Source organism: Selaginella moellendorffii, unplaced genomic scaffold (assembly GCF_000143415.4).
Source record: "Selaginella moellendorffii unplaced genomic scaffold, v1.0 SELMOscaffold_59, whole genome shotgun sequence".
In the NCBI taxonomy this organism is placed as follows: domain Eukaryota; kingdom Viridiplantae; phylum Streptophyta; class Lycopodiopsida; order Selaginellales; family Selaginellaceae; genus Selaginella; species Selaginella moellendorffii.
In genome coordinates this window covers 317,949-334,164 of record NW_003314320.1, presented here as the reverse complement: position 1 = coordinate 334,164, position 16,216 = coordinate 317,949, and the positions used below count along the sequence as shown (strand labels likewise).

Genomic DNA, 16,216 nt, shown 5'->3' with positions numbered 1-16,216 from the left:
CTTCATGGTCCCTTGACGCTGACTATAAGTAGTCAATTTCAAGTATAGTCAACAAAAAGTCCAAAGCGTGTCCAAGTGCCGGTGCCAACGCATGGGAGTTGGTTTTGTTTGTTTAGAAATTTCAGACAGAAGCCCACTTTTCCAGGGAAGTCAAAACCTGCCCATCCGACGTGGCGAACGACTATTAGGTGATCGCTTGTCCGGGCATTGACGAAGAGAGTTTGCATTTAGGACGGGCTCCACCTCGGATGCCAGCTCGGCATTTCTATCGTGGACGGGCAGCCGTCGGATCGATTGTCGGCTCGTAAGAGTACTCCTTACACGTGAAAGATGCGGCTTACCGGCCATTGGCTTTCAAAAACCCTCCACACACATTCCCTCCCTCCGTGTTGTTATGGGCCTTATATATCCTTGCCTCTGGAAAGAACAGGGCAAAATATTTTGGGCTCGTCGAGACGATCGCCGCCCTGGTTCTTGATGATTCTTGATCAGCTGAATCGCTTGCCGGCGCCGCGTCTGCTCGATTAGGTCTGATTCAGCGCCAGTTCTTGCGCGGATCGCCATGGATTCTTCGGCGGGGTCGATATTTCTTGTCAAGGGCTCCAGCTTGCGATCGATGAGCCGCGGCAGCAGCGTCTTCTCGATCGAGTCCGGCAGGGAGTACGATGAGGAGGACGCATTCAAATGGGCGTCGCTGGAGAAGCTGCCGACTTACAATCGCATGCGCACGGCGCTGCTGCCCAGCCCCGCCGACGACGACGAGGCCGGCAAGTTCAAGCACAATGAGATCGATGTCACTCGGCTCCAGGGGCAGGAAAGGCGCATTCTTGTGCAGCGGATTTTCAGGGTCGCGGAGCGCGATAACGAGCGAATGCTGCGCAAGCTGCGAGAGCGAATCGATTTGTAAGTGCGATTGCTCTGCGTTCTTTTCTTTTCCCTGTCCGAGGCTTTGCGATTAATTTTTCCTATCACAGGGTCGGGATCCAATTGCCAAGAATTGAAGTGAGGTTTGAAAACTTGAGCCTGGAAGCCTCGGTGCACATAGGACGAAGAGCTCTTCCCACGCTCTACAATTTCACGATCGACGCAATTGAGGTAAGTCGTGAATCCTATGTATGCTCGAATTATCTTCACTGGTTCCAAATTTCCTTGTAGAGCATCTTACAAATTCTCAACCTTTCATTCTCCAAGAAGAAGCAGCTTCACATTTTGCGGGATGTTAGTGGCGTCATTAAGCCCAGCAGGTTCTTTTCTTTTTCTATATCTTCTCTCGGAGATCTAGAACGAGTGAACTTACGGTCCTTTCAGGATGACACTGCTTCTGGGTCCACCTAGTTCGGGAAAGACGAGTCTGCTGCTGGCGCTTGCCGGAAGGCTTGATCCATCCTTGAAGGTAATAACGATCCAGCGAGTTCGTGTGCTTCAAAGGCACTATGTTTCTTGTAGGTTCGTGGTAAGGTGACATACAATGGGCATGACATGACCGAATTTGTACCGCACAAGACATCAGCTTATATCAGCCAGCATGATTTACATACTGCCGAGATGACAGTTAGAGAGACGCTTGATTTCTCTGGGCGCTGTCAAGGAGTGGGTACCAGATACGGTGCGTATTGTTTCTTTTTCTGTGTCGTCTTTTCTTTTTAGTTTTCTATTTTCATAACCTTCTGCTTTAACAGAGATGCTGTCGGAGCTCTCGAGACGGGAACTTATGATGCGCGTAAAGCCCGACGCCGAATTGGACGCTTTTCTTAAGGTGAGTATTGGTCGGTTTGCCAAGAAGCAATAAAAAAATCCATGGAGCCTAAACTCAGCTTCGTATTTGACAGGCAACTGTAGTTGAAGGACAAGAGACGAATATTGTGACAGACTACGTTCTCAAGGTAAATGTTTTTTACGACCTACTTGCTTTAAAAATTTACCAAGTTCGAGTATGTTTTTAAGTGTAGATCCTTGCGTTGGACCTTTGTGCGGACGCTATGGTCGGGGACAATATGCGAAGGGGTATCTCAGGGGGCCAGAAAAAGAGACTCACAACTGGTACATTTTCACTGGGAAGATGACTCTGGCCTAACGAAACTTTTTATCTTCCTGCACAGGAGAAATGTTGGTTGGACCTGCTAGAGCTCTTTTCATGGATGAGATATCCACCGGGCTGGACAGTTCAACAACTTTCCAGATTGTTAAATGCTTAAGGCAGACTGTTCATCTCATGGATGCTACCATGCTTGTCTCCCTTCTTCAACCTGCACCGGAAACGTTTGAGCTCTTTGACGATGTTATTCTGCTGTCCGAAGGTAGGATAGTGTACCAGGGTCCTCGTGAAAGAGTTTTAGACTTCTTTGCTATGATGGGATTCAAGTGTCCACAACGAAAGGGTGTTGCGGATTTTCTCCAGGAGGTACCATTTAATATATATATGGCTTTGACTCCCGCTAATGTGGTCTTTTTTTTCCAGGTAACATCATTGAAAGATCAACAACAATACTGGGCAGACAGGACTCAACCATATCAATACGTTTCTGTCGATGAATTCGCGGAGGCATTTTCGAAGTTCAGCGTTGGCCATCAGCTTTCCCAAGACCTTGCAGTTCCATTCGACAAGTCTAGCAGTCATCCGGGTGCACTAGTCACCTATAATCACGCGCTGAGCAACTGGGAGTTGCTAAGAGCCTGCCTGTCACGAGAAGCATTGCTGATGAAGCGCAATAGTTTCGTGTACATTTTCAAGACGGTCCAGGCAAGTTGTTGTCATTCGGGCTTTTTTCTCAAGATCTTACGTGGGTTTTTTTTTTATACAGTTTGCAATAACAGCATGCATAGCAATGACTGTGTTTTTGCGCACCAAAATGCATCATAGCACCGTCGGTGATGCAAATATTTACATGGGAGCTCTATTCTTTGGAGTGCTCGCTGTAATGTTCAACGGGTTGGCGGAGCTTGTGATGACAGTTGAACGACTTCCCGTGTTCTACAAGCAACGGGACTTAATGTTCTATCCTGCTTGGGCGTATTCCCTTCCTTACATAGTACTGAGGATACCATTGTCAGTCATTGAACCCGCCATATGGGTGCTTCTAAGTTACTGGGTTATCGGTTTCGCTCCTGAAGCTACAAGGTACGCATATTTGTCAGCTATGAGCAACCGACGAGTGTGGATTTTGAAACCAGGGTATTGCAACACTTCATTGTGCTTGTCTTCGCTCACCTAATGTCAGGAGGACTCTTTCGATCTCTAGCCGCCCTTGGACGGACCCGAGTTGTGGCAAACACATTTGGCTCATTTGCCTTGCTGATTATTTTTGTGATGGGAGGCTTTGTCCTATCTAGAGGTAACAACGTCGCCATGCTCACAAGGAAACTAACTGTTTCCTATGAACAGACAATATCCCTTCATGGTGGACGTGGGCTTATTGGACTTCACCTATGATGTACGCCCAAAATGCTATCTCTGTGAACGAGTTTGAAGCAGAAAGATGGCAAAAGGTACGTGTACTAGAATGTTTGCATCCCTACATCTCACAAATGCCATTTCACTTATGCAGCCCGTTCTGAACTCTACTGGTAGTATTGGAACAGAAATTTTGCATGCCCGTGGACTCTTTTCCAGTTCTAGCTGGCTATGGATCGGGATAGGGGCACTATTTGGATTCTCGATCTTGCTAAACGCGATCTTTGTTCTTGCCATGACTTATCTGAGAGGTACTTGCAATTGTATCTCTGTTATAAAGTTTGCTGACCCGCGTCAAATTCAGCTCCCGGAAAACCTCAAGCAGCTGTTTTGGAAGAAGAAACGACGAATGCGACCATTTCTCGTCGGTACTCTGGAAAAAGCTCTAACCGCTACTCTCATAGTCGTGGTAATTCGTTGTCATTTATTTGCCACCCGTTTCGTCTCTGATTAAGCTCTGGCTTCAGGCATTGAGATGTCAATTCGGGATGCTGAGGATATTGAGTCGGGTGGAATCTCAAAGCGGGGAATGGTGCTACCGTTTCAGCCTCTTGCTCTATCCTTCCATCATGTGAACTATTACGTCGATTTGCCATCGGTGAGTTTATCTTGTTGTATACGTGAATTTCTTAACGCGTAATGAACAACAGGCAATGAAGCAGCCAGACGCAGACACGCAAAGGTTACAGCTACTGCGTGATGTTAGTGGTTCATTCAGGCCGGGAGTTCTTACGGCACTGGTGGGAGTCAGCGGTGCTGGCAAAACTACATTGATGGATGTCCTGGCTGGAAGGAAAACTGGTGGATACATTGAAGGTGATATCAGAATATCTGGATACACGAAGAAGCAAGAAACGTTTGCAAGAGTAGCTGGATACTGCGAACAGACAGACATTCATTCTCCCAACGTGACCGTGTACGAGTCACTGGTTTTCTCTGCTTGGCTTCGTCTGCCTCGAGTGGTTGACAGAAAAACCAGAGAGGTAATTTATATCTTGGTTTTTGTTTGTAGACTAAAAAATTTGCTTCTCTGACAGATGTTCTTAGAAGAGGTCATGGAACTAGTGGAACTTACTCCTCTGAAAGATGCACTGGTGGGCTTTCCTGGCGTGGATGGTCTTTCCACCGAGCAAAGAAAAAGGCTGACAATAGCAGTGGAGCTGGTTGCGAACCCTTCAATTATTTTTATGGACGAGCCTACCACAGGGCTGGATGCACGGGCAGCGGCAATAGTCATGCGCACTGTGAGAAATACTGTCAACACTGGCAGAACAGTCGTCTGCACAATCCATCAACCAAGCATTGACATATTCGAAGCTTTTGACGAGGTAAGTTGTTTCTTTTCATGAAAAACACAGGAATTCTAAATGACCAACCGGATGTTTCGTAATGCAGCTTTTGTTGATGAAATATGGTGGAAGAATAATCTACGCAGGTCCCCTCGGTCAGAATTCTCAAAAATTGACAGACTATTTCCAAGTAAGCATTTTCATCCACATTCAGTGTTACTCAACCCTTTACATTACATTGCAGGCACTTGAGGGTGTCCCAAGGATAAAAGAAGGTTATAATCCAGCAACATGGATGCTTGAAGTAACGTCCGCGACAGTGGAGAGCCAGATAGGCGTGGATTTTGCCGAACACTACAGGAATTCTTCTCTTTATCAGTACGTACTTTCTCTGATGATATGACTTCTCACGTTGTGAGCTTTTTTCCACATTCAGGAGGAACGAGGCGATGATAAAGGAGCTCTCAGCCCCGGCTCCAGGCAGCAGTGACCTCGAATTCTCGAGCACTTTCGCCAGATCGTTCACGGAGCAGTGTGTGGCGTGCCTGTGGAAGCAGCAGTGGTCGTACTGGCGCAATCCAACGTACTGCGCCGTGAGATTGTTCTACACATTGGCATGCGCGCTGCTCTTTGGTAGCATGTTCTGGCGACTGGGATCCAACAGGTCTGTCTCGTCCTTCCTTTTCTTTTACTTTTTCTCTAGAAAGCTTTTGCCGATATGGAAGATCTCTATACTGCGCAGGAATAACCAGCAGGACATTCTCAATCTCTTGGGATTCTTCTACGCTGGTGTCCTTGGCATTGGTCTCAACAACGCATCCACGGTACAATCGGTTGTAGAGATTGAGCGCGTTGTGTACTATCGCGAGAAAGCCGCTGGCCTCTACTCGGCATTCTCATACGTGATTGCTCAGGTTAAGCAATATTTACCATCTTGCATGGTTTTAATCCTTGGAACTTTTATCTCTTCCAGGTGATTATTGAGCTTCCTCACGTATTCCTCCAAGCCGTGCTACACGTCGCCATTACTTACCCCGCGGTGAATCTCGAGTGGACGGCCGCCAAGTTTATGTGGAACCTCTTCTTCGTCTACTTCTCCTTCCTCATCTTCACCTTCTATGGAATGATGGCCGTTGCTATCACGCCCAACGAGCAGATCGCCGCCGTCATCTCCAGCGCCTTTTACCTCGTCTGGAACCTCTTCTCGGGCATGGTCATTCCGTACAAGGTAAGGATCAATGCTTCCATCCATTTGTATGTATGTCTTTGACGATCCTCTTGCTTGCAGAAAATCCCAGTGTGGTGGAGATGGTACTACTGGGCGAATCCCATTGCCTGGTCTCTGTACGGTCTCCTCACATCGCAGCTGGGCGACGTGGAGACGCTCATTGCGGTGCCTGGTGTTGGCATGCAGTCCGTGAAGAGCTTCCTGGAGGACTACTTTGGCTTCCACCACGATTTTCTCGGCGTTGTGGCGGCGGCTCACGTTGGAATTGTTATCCTGTGCATCTCGGTGTTTGCCCTCGGGATCAAGCACTTGAATTTCCAAAACAGATGACACTTCCCCCGGTGTCGACATTGTATAGATCGAAAGAAAAGAAATCGACACTAACCTTTTGCGCTTAGTTTCCTCGTCCACGAATTGTTGAAGCAAATGGCGTTGAGTCGGTGTGATGTTCCTGCGAAGTTTCGTCACAGCGATGAATTGTTGATCGGTAGAAAGTTGGAGTTTACTTACTTTGGAATTTATACTTGGCAGTGGATGTATTCATCCCCGGAGACATCCGAGTTGAACCTCTGAATGCCTGGAATAAGTTTTTATATATCATATCGAAATAAATAGATAAGAAAACCACGAGCCTTTTCCTTTCAAAACGAGGACTTCGCCATACTGTGTTCCAGGTTGAATCTGCAAAAAAGATTGTCAAATCTGAGAAGCTCTGATCCTAACCTTTGTGTTAACATTCCCGGATAGTGTTGGTACCGACACTTCGCCACCGAGAATTGCCTGTTCAACCATTTGAGTTTGAGTGATACTGAAGAGAGACAACAATTGTACCGCTGTGAAGTCGATCGCCAAGTTCATGTGGACGTCCTCTCTTTCTCTCCAAAAGACCGGATCATCCAGGACCTACATAACAAAATTAGTTGCTTGGATATGCTTTCAAACGGGCAAACCTTCAAAAAAAGTATAAGATCAATAAGTCTCCCAAGCGGATCTCCTTTGCGCATAATTATTCGCATTCCGGTGTCTACTGTTTGGTTATCGTGAAGGAAAAAAACCTAAAGGAGTTGTTTTCTATTGTCATGCACAAACCAAAGCATACCAGGTGGAATTCTCATGTCATGTGTTCTCGTCTCCCTGACAACACCTCCACCAGAACAAACATTACAGAAGTTCTGCAAAAAAGAGAGTAATAAATCAGTAACAACATAGCAACTTTCCATGCTACCTGAGAACCTGATCCCCCAAAAGCTGAGCACGGCACACGAATTATAAAAGGGCCTTGCTTTCGGGCATTCTATCACACAGAGCAGCGTCACGATTAGATTTTAGAAATCTCCATTTCAACCTTTCCCAGGCCTCGACACTCGGAACAGGGCTGTTGCCTAGCACCAGCTCGGATTCCACTGCCATCTGCAAGCTTAAAAGCTGTTAGATTAAAACCACAGACCAAGATATTTGGAATCATCCATACTGCACATTCCACAGCGTACTAAAGCCAAAAAAGACACAGGATTTTGACATCCATGTGCAGCTTCTCGAAAGCTCAATGACAGAGTTATCTTCAAAAAGGAAAACACGTATGAGTGTGAGTCCGAAACATGAAAATACTTACTTTCACCGCTCGACTACTTTGCATCCACATTGCTCTCATAAGCTGTGCTTGTTTTGTAAGTCAGGTGTTTCACAATGCTCGGAGATTTGCATTTGAATACCTCGTGAATTGCCGAACTAAAATCGGCACAGTTACTAGCGCGCTCATTGAAAGCACCCATTCCCATCTGGAGGAAAGGCTTTCAAACCATCTCCAAAATACGGCTGGTGGATATACCTTGTCATACATTTCTCGCTTCTTCTTGTCCTTGAGAATCTGACCAAAACACTCAAGCAACGTTGCAAAAACGAAGAAACAAAAGACCACTCACTTACTTCATAAGCGTACTGTAATTCCTGAAACTTTAATCCAAGCCTCCGAGTCTCCTTTATTCAAATCTGAATGGAACTGCTTGGCTAGCTGCAAGTTTTTAAGGAAAAAGATCGAAGAACTAGTTTAAAAAAATTAATATGGCACCGACCGAGTAGTAGGCCCTCTTGATTTGATCGGTGCTAGCACTCGAATCCAATCCAAGCACTTCGTATAAGTTCCGTGTGGCCATATCCCGAAAACTAAACGATGCGCGATGGATCAAATGCAAGATATTACCAGTAGAGTGGAAATTTCTCGAGAACAGCTACTGATCCCGCTAAAGCTCGCGGCAGAAAGCATGTAGCAAAAGAAATAAACACACCAAGATTTCGATCGCTTGATCCAAAACCACGATGAGCTCCGCCCCGCAGTGTAATCCTGTGCGCATTCTAGAAAAATGGATGGAATCAAGATCGTGGGAGCATTTGCCTACCCCGGAGCAGCGCGCAAGGATGATCCGCCCGGAGCTCCGCAATAGAGCTCTTGCCGCCATTTTGCCCAAAATAAAAACTAGCCCCAAGCCCTAGACGTGGAAAGTACAAAACGATGACGTGTCAAAAGTGACAGCCACGTTGGCAATCCCATGGCTTTTGGTGTTCTCCGCGCCAAAGAGAGTCCCATTTGCGAGCTCGAGATGGGCGCCCAGCGATCCTAGTCCATTCTACTGCATTTAATCGATCAAAATGCCGGCGGGATTTTCCCTGGGCAGTAATCTGCGGCTGCCCAAGGTGTTTGGGGGCAATGGAATCAGCAGCGCGACATCTCCCCCAGCTCCAATCCGCAAGGGCGTGCTCACGGGAAAATGCGAGTGGGACGTCTATGGCACGCAGCGGCAGCGCAAAGCCAGCGATCTCAAGGAGGTGGAGAGGATCAAGCAACTCATCCACAAGCTCCAGCATCCAGCTATGGCGGCAATGGGAGAGAATTCCAGCCCCCCCGCGGGCGGCAGGAAGGCTTTTGTAGGGTTCTCGTCCGCGAGATCATCCCCGGCCAAGCGTCGCCCCGCGCCCAGCGATGTGCCGCTGGATGAAAGCTCCGAGGGGCTGGAGGAGAAGATGCGCGCCGAGTTTGTGATGATCAAGGATCGATTGAGAAAGATGGAGAAGGATCTCCATCAGTTGGGAACCACGACCAGATAGGAAAGAAATAGCCACGTCATCAGCAGGAGTGCCACGTCATAAACGCGTGGCATTGTCCACGTAGACTCATAATTTCTAGATATAGCTTAGTCCATATCAATCCTAAACATATATATAAGTACAATGTACAAGTATGAACATAATACAAGTAACCTTCCTTGTTATAAAATTCGCCTCGAAAAAGGAGGGTAAAATTTTATGGTTTATTTCAAGGATGAAATGCATTAATTTTAAAGTAAAATTCATAAAGGATGAAAAAAGAGTACATTTTAATTCTCAAAATCTCCTATGAAAATGCTTCCATTTTCACTCCATCCAGCCAGAAAATCTTTGTCAAGACACTAGAAGAAACAAAAGATTGTGAGAGTGGACGAAACTTTCAAGTGTATCACCTTGTCCATTCCAAGCCAGCGTGAATCTCCACGAAAGCCAAAGCTTCGCTTGATAGTTCCTTCAAAATCGTCTTCATTCCATTCGCCTCCAGCAACCTCGAGGCCAAAAAAAAAAAAACAAAACATTTTACTACCAAAACCAGCAAACAAGCTGTTGCTACCTCGTAATCGAGACCATGAGCAAACACATAGCTTTGCTTCGTGGCCGAAAAAGCGATGCCTGTTACCTGAAAGCCTCGATAATCAATCTCAGACTACATACAACTCTAGGAATTTATAAGAGCCAGACCTCGTATTTGAGAGCATTCACCCATCTCGCTCTTGGAATCCATCTAAAGAGAAAACAAACCTTGCAAGAAAACTCTGGCCTGGACAAAGAACGTACCTTCGAGTGTCAAATATTGTCACTGCTCGATCAGCTCCAGCGGCCCCTAGGAGATTGTCCCAAGAGCTACAAACAGAGTATAAGCTCTCGCCTGTGAAGGAACCCAGGAAACGCTGCACACATCCACCTTGCTCCCCGCATCTCAAGTCCCAAATACTTAACTGGAAAAAAATTAAAAATAAACCTTAGAAGTGCTTCTTTTCTCTATATTTTTTCACTACCTGTGGACCCTCACTGATTGCTAAAACAGATGGGGCAGCTCCATGAAGAAATGTTAGCGCTGTTGGACACTGAAGCCTTCACAAAAAGAAAAAAAAGAAAAAGAAGGAAAAAACGGAAGAAAATTACACAAACTCAAGCAAGTGAGGAGGAGCTTGGAAAACTTTACTACTTACGTATGGAAGGTGCGTACGTGTACGTCTCTGTCATATATGTCGATGCTCTTGGCAAATCCTCGTGCCACAGTTATCTGCATTGTTCTTCACATCAAATCTTGGTTCTTTTTTTTATCAATTCTTACCAGCGATGGTTGATGAGGAGAGAAGACGCATCCGGCCCATCCGCCTTCGCCGGCTCCAGGATCAGGAGGAGATACAGCGTAGGATGTTCCTAAAATCCTCTCAAAGTTTGAAACGAAGAAATTAATGCGTGAAGGACACACAAAACTCTGGGAATCTTGCAACCTTTAGAAAGCTTTGAGACCATGAGATGGCCATACGAATCAACAGATGCTAGCAGTGCCTCTTGTGATGGATTGGCTGCAAAGAACTACCATATCTCAGCAAAAGGGAAATAAAATCTACGAGCTCACACAGTGCAATGCATTGAACTTCAGCTCTATGTGGACAATGCTCTAGCTTCTCGGCTTCCAGAATCTGCAAAGCTAGCTCTTAAGAACCAAAATCTGGCAAAGCTAAGAAATGAAAGAGGAAAAAGAAAAGCTCACCCGAGAGTCGGAGGGAACGAGCAAGCCCTCTTTTCCTTCCAAGACACTAGAACACGGCAAGTCGGCCTAGAAACCAAAAACATGAATGGCAACGGAAGCACAGGAAACATCACACCTTGAGGCGATAGATTCGTGACGCCGAAGCGATGTAGACATTACATGCTTCACCACCATCGATTGGAGCCTGGAAAGAAATTGAAAGAAGGAAAAGAAAAATGAGAAAATCGCAAGACCTGGACGGCGACGCGTCGGGAATGTGGAGTTGCGGGCGACGGTAGACCGACAACATGCCTGGGAATTGTTGCACGCACAAGCCTCCTGGCTCTCACCATACATAAACCCACTTTCTAGGGTTCTATGGTCTCATCTTTATTCCTTTTCCACTTTAATTAAAACTAGCATAAGAAATTGTTTTACTTTGGCCCTTGTAAAGCTTAAATAGCCCGCCTTTAAAATGCAACGAAGGCCACTAACTGTATTTTATCTTCTAGCTTAACATATTTAGTTGATATTTATGTATATTCTATTTATGTGCAAGATTTATTTTAATTAGGAAGTTGGATTGTTAAATGTTTATCCATACAAACGATGCTCAATTATTTAAGATCTCCTCCTCATACATATTTGGAGCCCAGCTCACATATTCCTTATTTTTATCTGCTGTGATTTTTCCAATGAGTCATAGATCACTTTATTTGGTGGAGAATTGAGTGAATGCAAAGGTCTTTCTTTATTATACTCCTTTTGTCTTCACGACTTGCTTCTAACAGTTTAAGTTTGAGATTCTTGTATCAATTTGAAAAGTTTCTTGTGTGAGTATTTAGATTTAGATTTGGTGGAGAGCCATCTGAGGAGTGGTTTATTGATGGAATAATATTTCAAGAGATTTGGATTTTTTTCTATCAGCACATGGTGGATAGCATAGTTTCATAAGCTTTCACACACTAGTGATCTTTGTCACCTTCACTTGATGCCATTGAATATATTTGGTTCTCATCTTTCTTTCACAACTTATGGCATTTCAAATTGTCAAGTCTTTCATAAGTTCTAGTAAGTTTTCTTTGATTTTTTTCTCTTTCTTCTTCACAATCCTTCTTCCATCTTATTTATCTTCCATTTTTTAGAGTTTTTGCAAAAAACTTTTATGTCCATCTTTAGAGCTTCTTTTGGCTGTTCTTGCATATTTAATCTCACTCTATTTTGTGATCTGAGCCGCTTGTAACATAGAATGCACACATTCCCCCACCATGATATCAAGCCTTAGAGAAGTTGCTTTAATCTGCCCCAAATATAACATAAGGTGGTGTTGGCACAATTATGCCTTCTTGTCTATATCTGCATCATATTCCTTTGCACAAGTGAATGAAAATTATAAATCCTTCATTTCTTTAAGTACACTTGGATCTCATATCTTTGAGTATGACAAAAAGCTTTAGAAAGTGAGTGATCCCCTAAACTTATCTTCTCCACTTTTTTTATATCTTTCTCTCTACATATGTAGGATGTGAGGAGTTTCAAGCTGGAGTGTATCTCTTGTTTGATTTTATATTTTCTAGATTTTCTTATGCTTCTAATAAGGTTTGTACACATTTTAAGTATCAATTGCAACTTGGAAAGGAGCAGGCAACCTCACTAAAAGCAGTGTTTACAATTTTAGCAAATGTTTGAGAAAGATATTTGTAATATGTGGCTTAAACACTTCAGATTCATATTGTGAGACAATACTTTCTAATAATTGCATAATCTCCATCAATACAATTTAATGTTTGCTTTTAGAGCCTTTTGTTTTGTGTGGAGCTAAATCAAATCAAATTGAAAATGTTGTGGCCAACACTTCATTAAAATCTTATGGGATTTGTTGCCCCAACCACCATTGATGACTTTCTATGATCAAACTAATTTGTGAATAACTTCATAAGAATTTTGTAGTTAGCTATATCCTCTAGAATAAAAGACTCCACCCAAAATTCTGCCAATTTTCTTGTAAGTTCTTATAGAAACTCTTGCTACTTTTTAGCATTTTTAATAATGAATTTAAAAGCATAATAACCCTTAAATCATGCTATAACTTTGAAAGTGAAAGTTTATGCTATAATTGTCAGTATATCCAAATAAGACATTTGGGAGAAGGCTTGAAGATATATGTGAGAAACTTATGTAGATATTAGAAATTATTCCAAAATGATAAGTGGCAATCACTATCAAGTGATTGAACTAATGATATATATCATCTCCTATTGAAGAAATTTGGTTAGATACAAAGATTGGCAATAAACACAAGGATTAAAAATAAAAGCACAAAGAGTTACATTGCATAAACATCGCCATTAACTAAATTTAATTATTCAATTGCAACCATATAATATTGAGCAATTGCACTAATTGCTATTCTAAAGTTAAAGAGGAAGAGGCTCCTCCAAAGGAAAAATATATTACTTTGCCATAAAGATGAATGAAAAGAAGAAATAAAAGTAAAAGAGAAGATTAAAAGAGATTTAAATGATGCAAAGTTAGATTGAAACCAAAATCATAAATTTAAAAGGAAATCAAAATTACCCCTTATAAGATATAGAAATTGCATATTTGATTAACCCAAATCCCACTACTTTATATGGCATCTACCTAGACCTCACAAAATGAAATAAAAATAAATGTAAAGGCTTAAAATATCCACAATAAAAAATGTAAATAGTAGTATAAAAGCTTCAAGGTTTTTGACTTTTAGTGTAATGTTTTACATTTAAAAGTGGCAAATATTAAGAGCTTAGGAATATATATACAACTTATGCTGCTATGATGTTTAAGCGACTCTCCCAAAAAAGAGCTTCAGCAGCTCCCTGCAAAAACCAAAACGTAAAAACATGAGTGGAAGATCACTGCTCAAATTATAACGATCTAAACTAACTTTAGGAATTTTCTAAATGATTGAAAAATTAAACAAGACAAGCTTTCGGCATCTAGAACAACAAATTAGGCGGATAAACCGACGACCGCCTAGCCTGGAACATGAACTCCGGAAGATTCGCAGGGGCTGAAATTTGCATGCTGGTCCAGTTCTTGGAGCCTTTGATAAGCTGCTCTATGACCCATGCTTTGTCATGCGGCTTGTACTCCACAAACCAGCAAACTGGCTGCTCCTTCAACTTCTCGGCCTCCCTCTTTATCACAGCCTTGACGTCCACCGCTTGCTTTTTGCGATCATCCACCCGTAGATATGCATAATGCATGCCGCATTGATGAAGCGTACCATACTTTTCAGTCTTCTGTACGTGCTTCCGGATAGACTCTTCATCTCCGTCGCCCTGCACTTCCATTCCCTCCGCGATGGAGTTGACGTAGAGGAAGTTAAGACGAGTTCTCCGATCTCCGTTCTTGTCCTTCTTCTTAGCTTCCACTAGAACGGTGTACTTGCCTTGTTGAAAACCCTTTTCCAGAACAAACTTGGTGCTGAGAAGTACCTCCGACTGCCATATGTATTCTGAAGGTTGCCCGTTCGCGTTGAGGACTTCTGGCTTCACCAAGCGCTCGTGATTGATGTAGCTGAAGGCGATCTGAAGCGCTTGAGTAAATGAATCGATACGAGGCAGCACGTCGGGGGAAGAAAGATGGCAGTCCTCCAACATCGCACCCAGCAGCAAGCTGGAGGTGAGGCTGAACGAACGAGGGCCTTCTCTCACAAGTACTCCGTCGTTGATAGCCGGCAAAAGCGCGTCCATAGTGTTGACACTGACGAGAGCCGGCTGCCCGGTCAGGATACACTCGAGTATGACATCCTTGCCTTGTTGGGGATAATCCGGAATGCTGGATGTCATCCTTGAGTAGACCTTTGAATAGAAAACGTACGATGAAACGTAGCCAAGTCGAACCCGACGCTTCCATTCCGTGAATGTATGGATCTGCTTCCTTGAAATGTACTCGCAGCAGCAGCCGGTCATTCCCTTGTAACCGCTCGTCAAGGAGTGAATGCTGGCGGCCAACTTTACGATGACCTTGTCCGCATTTGCTGCGCTCCATTCCTGTTCCTCGTTCTCCCTGAACTGAACACCAAACTCGCGCTGATAGTCAGTGAGCATCATGGCGATGTCCCCAACCAGAAGAAAGTCCGATGCCCTCTGCTCCTGAACGCTGAGTGGCGAGATTGGACGGCCCCTCCACGGATCGTAACTGTCGTGACCTCGGGCTGGGCTCGCTGTAACATAGGAACTTCCTTCGGCAGCAATCCGCCTGCCTCGGCTCGGCTGAAAAAGCAAGCTCGTCTTGTCTGTGCCGACCAGAACAAAGCTTCGCAGGCAGTAAAGACCAGAAGCCCCGGCCCTGAACACACAGCTCTCTTTGCACGTCCTCAACGCGGACAGAAACGCAAGCAGCACTCCCGGCCAGGTGATCTCGTTCAGAAGCGCTGCCTCGTCGATGAACCACACTATCTCCTTGCCGGGAGAAGCCAGCATCTTGAGAAGTCCCATGACGCCGGGAGTTCCATCGTACTCGAGCCTGCCTTTGCTCCCCAGAGCCAGAGACATAGCCATCTCGCGGATGAAAGCAACGGTAGCGTCGTCTTCAACGGCATGCTTGTTGGCTGCTCCCACCACTTGAGGGTTCAACACAGTCACCACGGGCACCAAGTCCTGCGCACTCATGCGATCGGCAAGCCCGTACATGAGCGATGACTTCCCGGATTGCCACGGCCCCGTGATGAGCAGCCACCTTGAGTTCCGGAGATAGCCCTCGAGCCTGTCTATGTCGCTCCATTCCACAAAGAAATTCGTGGCTGGATGGATTGCGTGGCCCGCAGCAAACAGCCGTGGCCGCGGGACTATCTCACTGCCCAAATCCGGCCTCCGCTTCCCAGGAGCAAGGTCGACATGCTCGCGCTGCCGTTTCGCCATGGCCAAAAACCCTAGGAACGAAGACTACATTTAAGGAAATTATAAATTTAATGCCACTGTTGTTAGCCTGCTATTGGCCGCCGCGTTAGGAACTACATGGAACTGGAAAGGAGTTGTTTTCAGGTTGAAATCCTTGTAATTTGACGATTTATACTTTTTGGGAGCCTCCGGTCTCAGAAGTGGAGATCATTGCAACACAATGTTCCCAGCAACAGATGAGATTCAACACCAGATGTAAATGCAAGAAGCCGCCTGAGCAGAAGAGAGCCAGATGAGAAACTGTTCCTCCTCGTCCAGCAAAATAATCTGGGATGAATGACCGCCGAAAATCCATAACCACAGTTCATGGTGTTAAACCTTCGATAGAGGATTGTTACAAGGTTTATGGAATAAAAAATGTTAGATCCAAGGTCCTCGATGCTTGTAAGATATGCCCCAAGCTAGGCCTTTGTGGGAAGTGGGCTTTGAAGTCCAGGATTTGAGGATCAGTGGCTTGAGCAATTCGCAGAGAAGTCTACAAAACCCTTCTAAATTTCT

The 16,216-nt window shown here is 44.7% G+C and overlaps 2 protein-coding genes and 1 long non-coding RNA gene across 4 annotated transcripts; 1 reads left to right on the top strand and 2 right to left on the bottom strand.

The window, feature by feature from the left end:
* The first annotated feature begins 452 nt into the window (after positions 1–452).
* Positions 453–6,365, top strand: LOC9643806 (ABC transporter G family member 39). 2 transcript variants are annotated; one of them, XM_024688775.1, is made up of 24 exons: positions 453–903; positions 975–1,095; positions 1,156–1,244; positions 1,309–1,393; positions 1,447–1,606; positions 1,680–1,756; positions 1,830–1,883; positions 1,950–2,040; positions 2,100–2,401; positions 2,459–2,740; positions 2,802–3,118; positions 3,172–3,332; positions 3,383–3,486; positions 3,546–3,702; positions 3,756–3,860; positions 3,919–4,049; positions 4,102–4,434; positions 4,489–4,779; positions 4,847–4,930; positions 4,985–5,118; positions 5,177–5,404; positions 5,483–5,654; positions 5,714–5,968; positions 6,029–6,365. In XM_024688775.1, exons 1-24 carry the CDS (start codon positions 563–565, stop codon positions 6,296–6,298), a joined length of 4,344 nt encoding a protein of 1,447 aa, XP_024544543.1. In that variant the 5' UTR covers positions 453–562; the 3' UTR covers positions 6,299–6,365. The 2 variants fall into 2 exon arrangements, with proteins under 2 accessions (XP_024544543.1, XP_024544542.1); XM_024688774.1 differs by having other exon boundaries at positions 563–903; positions 4,847–5,118.
* A 244-nt stretch (positions 6,366–6,609) lies between these two features.
* Positions 6,610–6,846, bottom strand: LOC9643987. Its single transcript, XR_002994064.1, has 3 exons — positions 6,800–6,846; positions 6,692–6,748; positions 6,610–6,649 (listed from the first exon to the last, which is right to left on the bottom strand). It is a non-coding gene; the product is annotated as an uncharacterized LOC9643987 (long non-coding RNA).
* Positions 6,847–9,290: 2,444 nt separating this feature from the next.
* Positions 9,291–11,131, bottom strand: LOC9643804. Its single transcript, XM_024688829.1, has 13 exons — positions 11,027–11,131; positions 10,909–10,977; positions 10,794–10,859; positions 10,659–10,722; positions 10,531–10,605; positions 10,368–10,456; positions 10,243–10,316; positions 10,069–10,144; positions 9,848–10,008; positions 9,752–9,794; positions 9,624–9,689; positions 9,463–9,558; positions 9,291–9,411 (listed from the first exon to the last, which is right to left on the bottom strand). The coding sequence occupies exons 1-13, from the start codon at positions 11,123–11,125 to the stop codon at positions 9,340–9,342; spliced, it is 1,050 nt and encodes a 349-aa protein (XP_024544597.1). The 5' UTR covers positions 11,126–11,131; the 3' UTR covers positions 9,291–9,339.
* Positions 11,132–16,216: the final 5,085 nt, after the last annotated feature.

Excerpts from the sequence above, each read along its gene's own strand:
- LOC9643806 (XM_024688774.1), top strand. The coding sequence starts at position 563 with ATGGATTCTTCGGCGGGGTCGATATTTCTTGTCAAGGGCTCCAGCTTG. Across the intron at positions 1,245-1,308 it reads GGCGTCATTAAGCCCAGCAG|GATGACACTGCTTCTGGGTC; the intron begins GTTCTTTTCTTT and ends CGGTCCTTTCAG. Across the intron at positions 5,119-5,176 it reads AGGAATTCTTCTCTTTATCA|GAGGAACGAGGCGATGATAA; the intron begins GTACGTACTTTC and ends TTCCACATTCAG.
- LOC9643804 (XM_024688829.1), bottom strand. The coding sequence starts at position 11,125 with ATGGTGAGAGCCAGGAGGCTTGTGCGTGCAACAATTCCCAGGCATGTT. Across the intron at positions 10,978-11,026 it reads CCCGACGCGTCGCCGTCCAG|GCTCCAATCGATGGTGGTGA; the intron begins GTCTTGCGATTT and ends ATTTCTTTCCAG. Across the intron at positions 10,723-10,793 it reads TCGTTCCCTCCGACTCTCGG|ATTCTGGAAGCCGAGAAGCT; the intron begins GTGAGCTTTTCT and ends CTAGCTTTGCAG.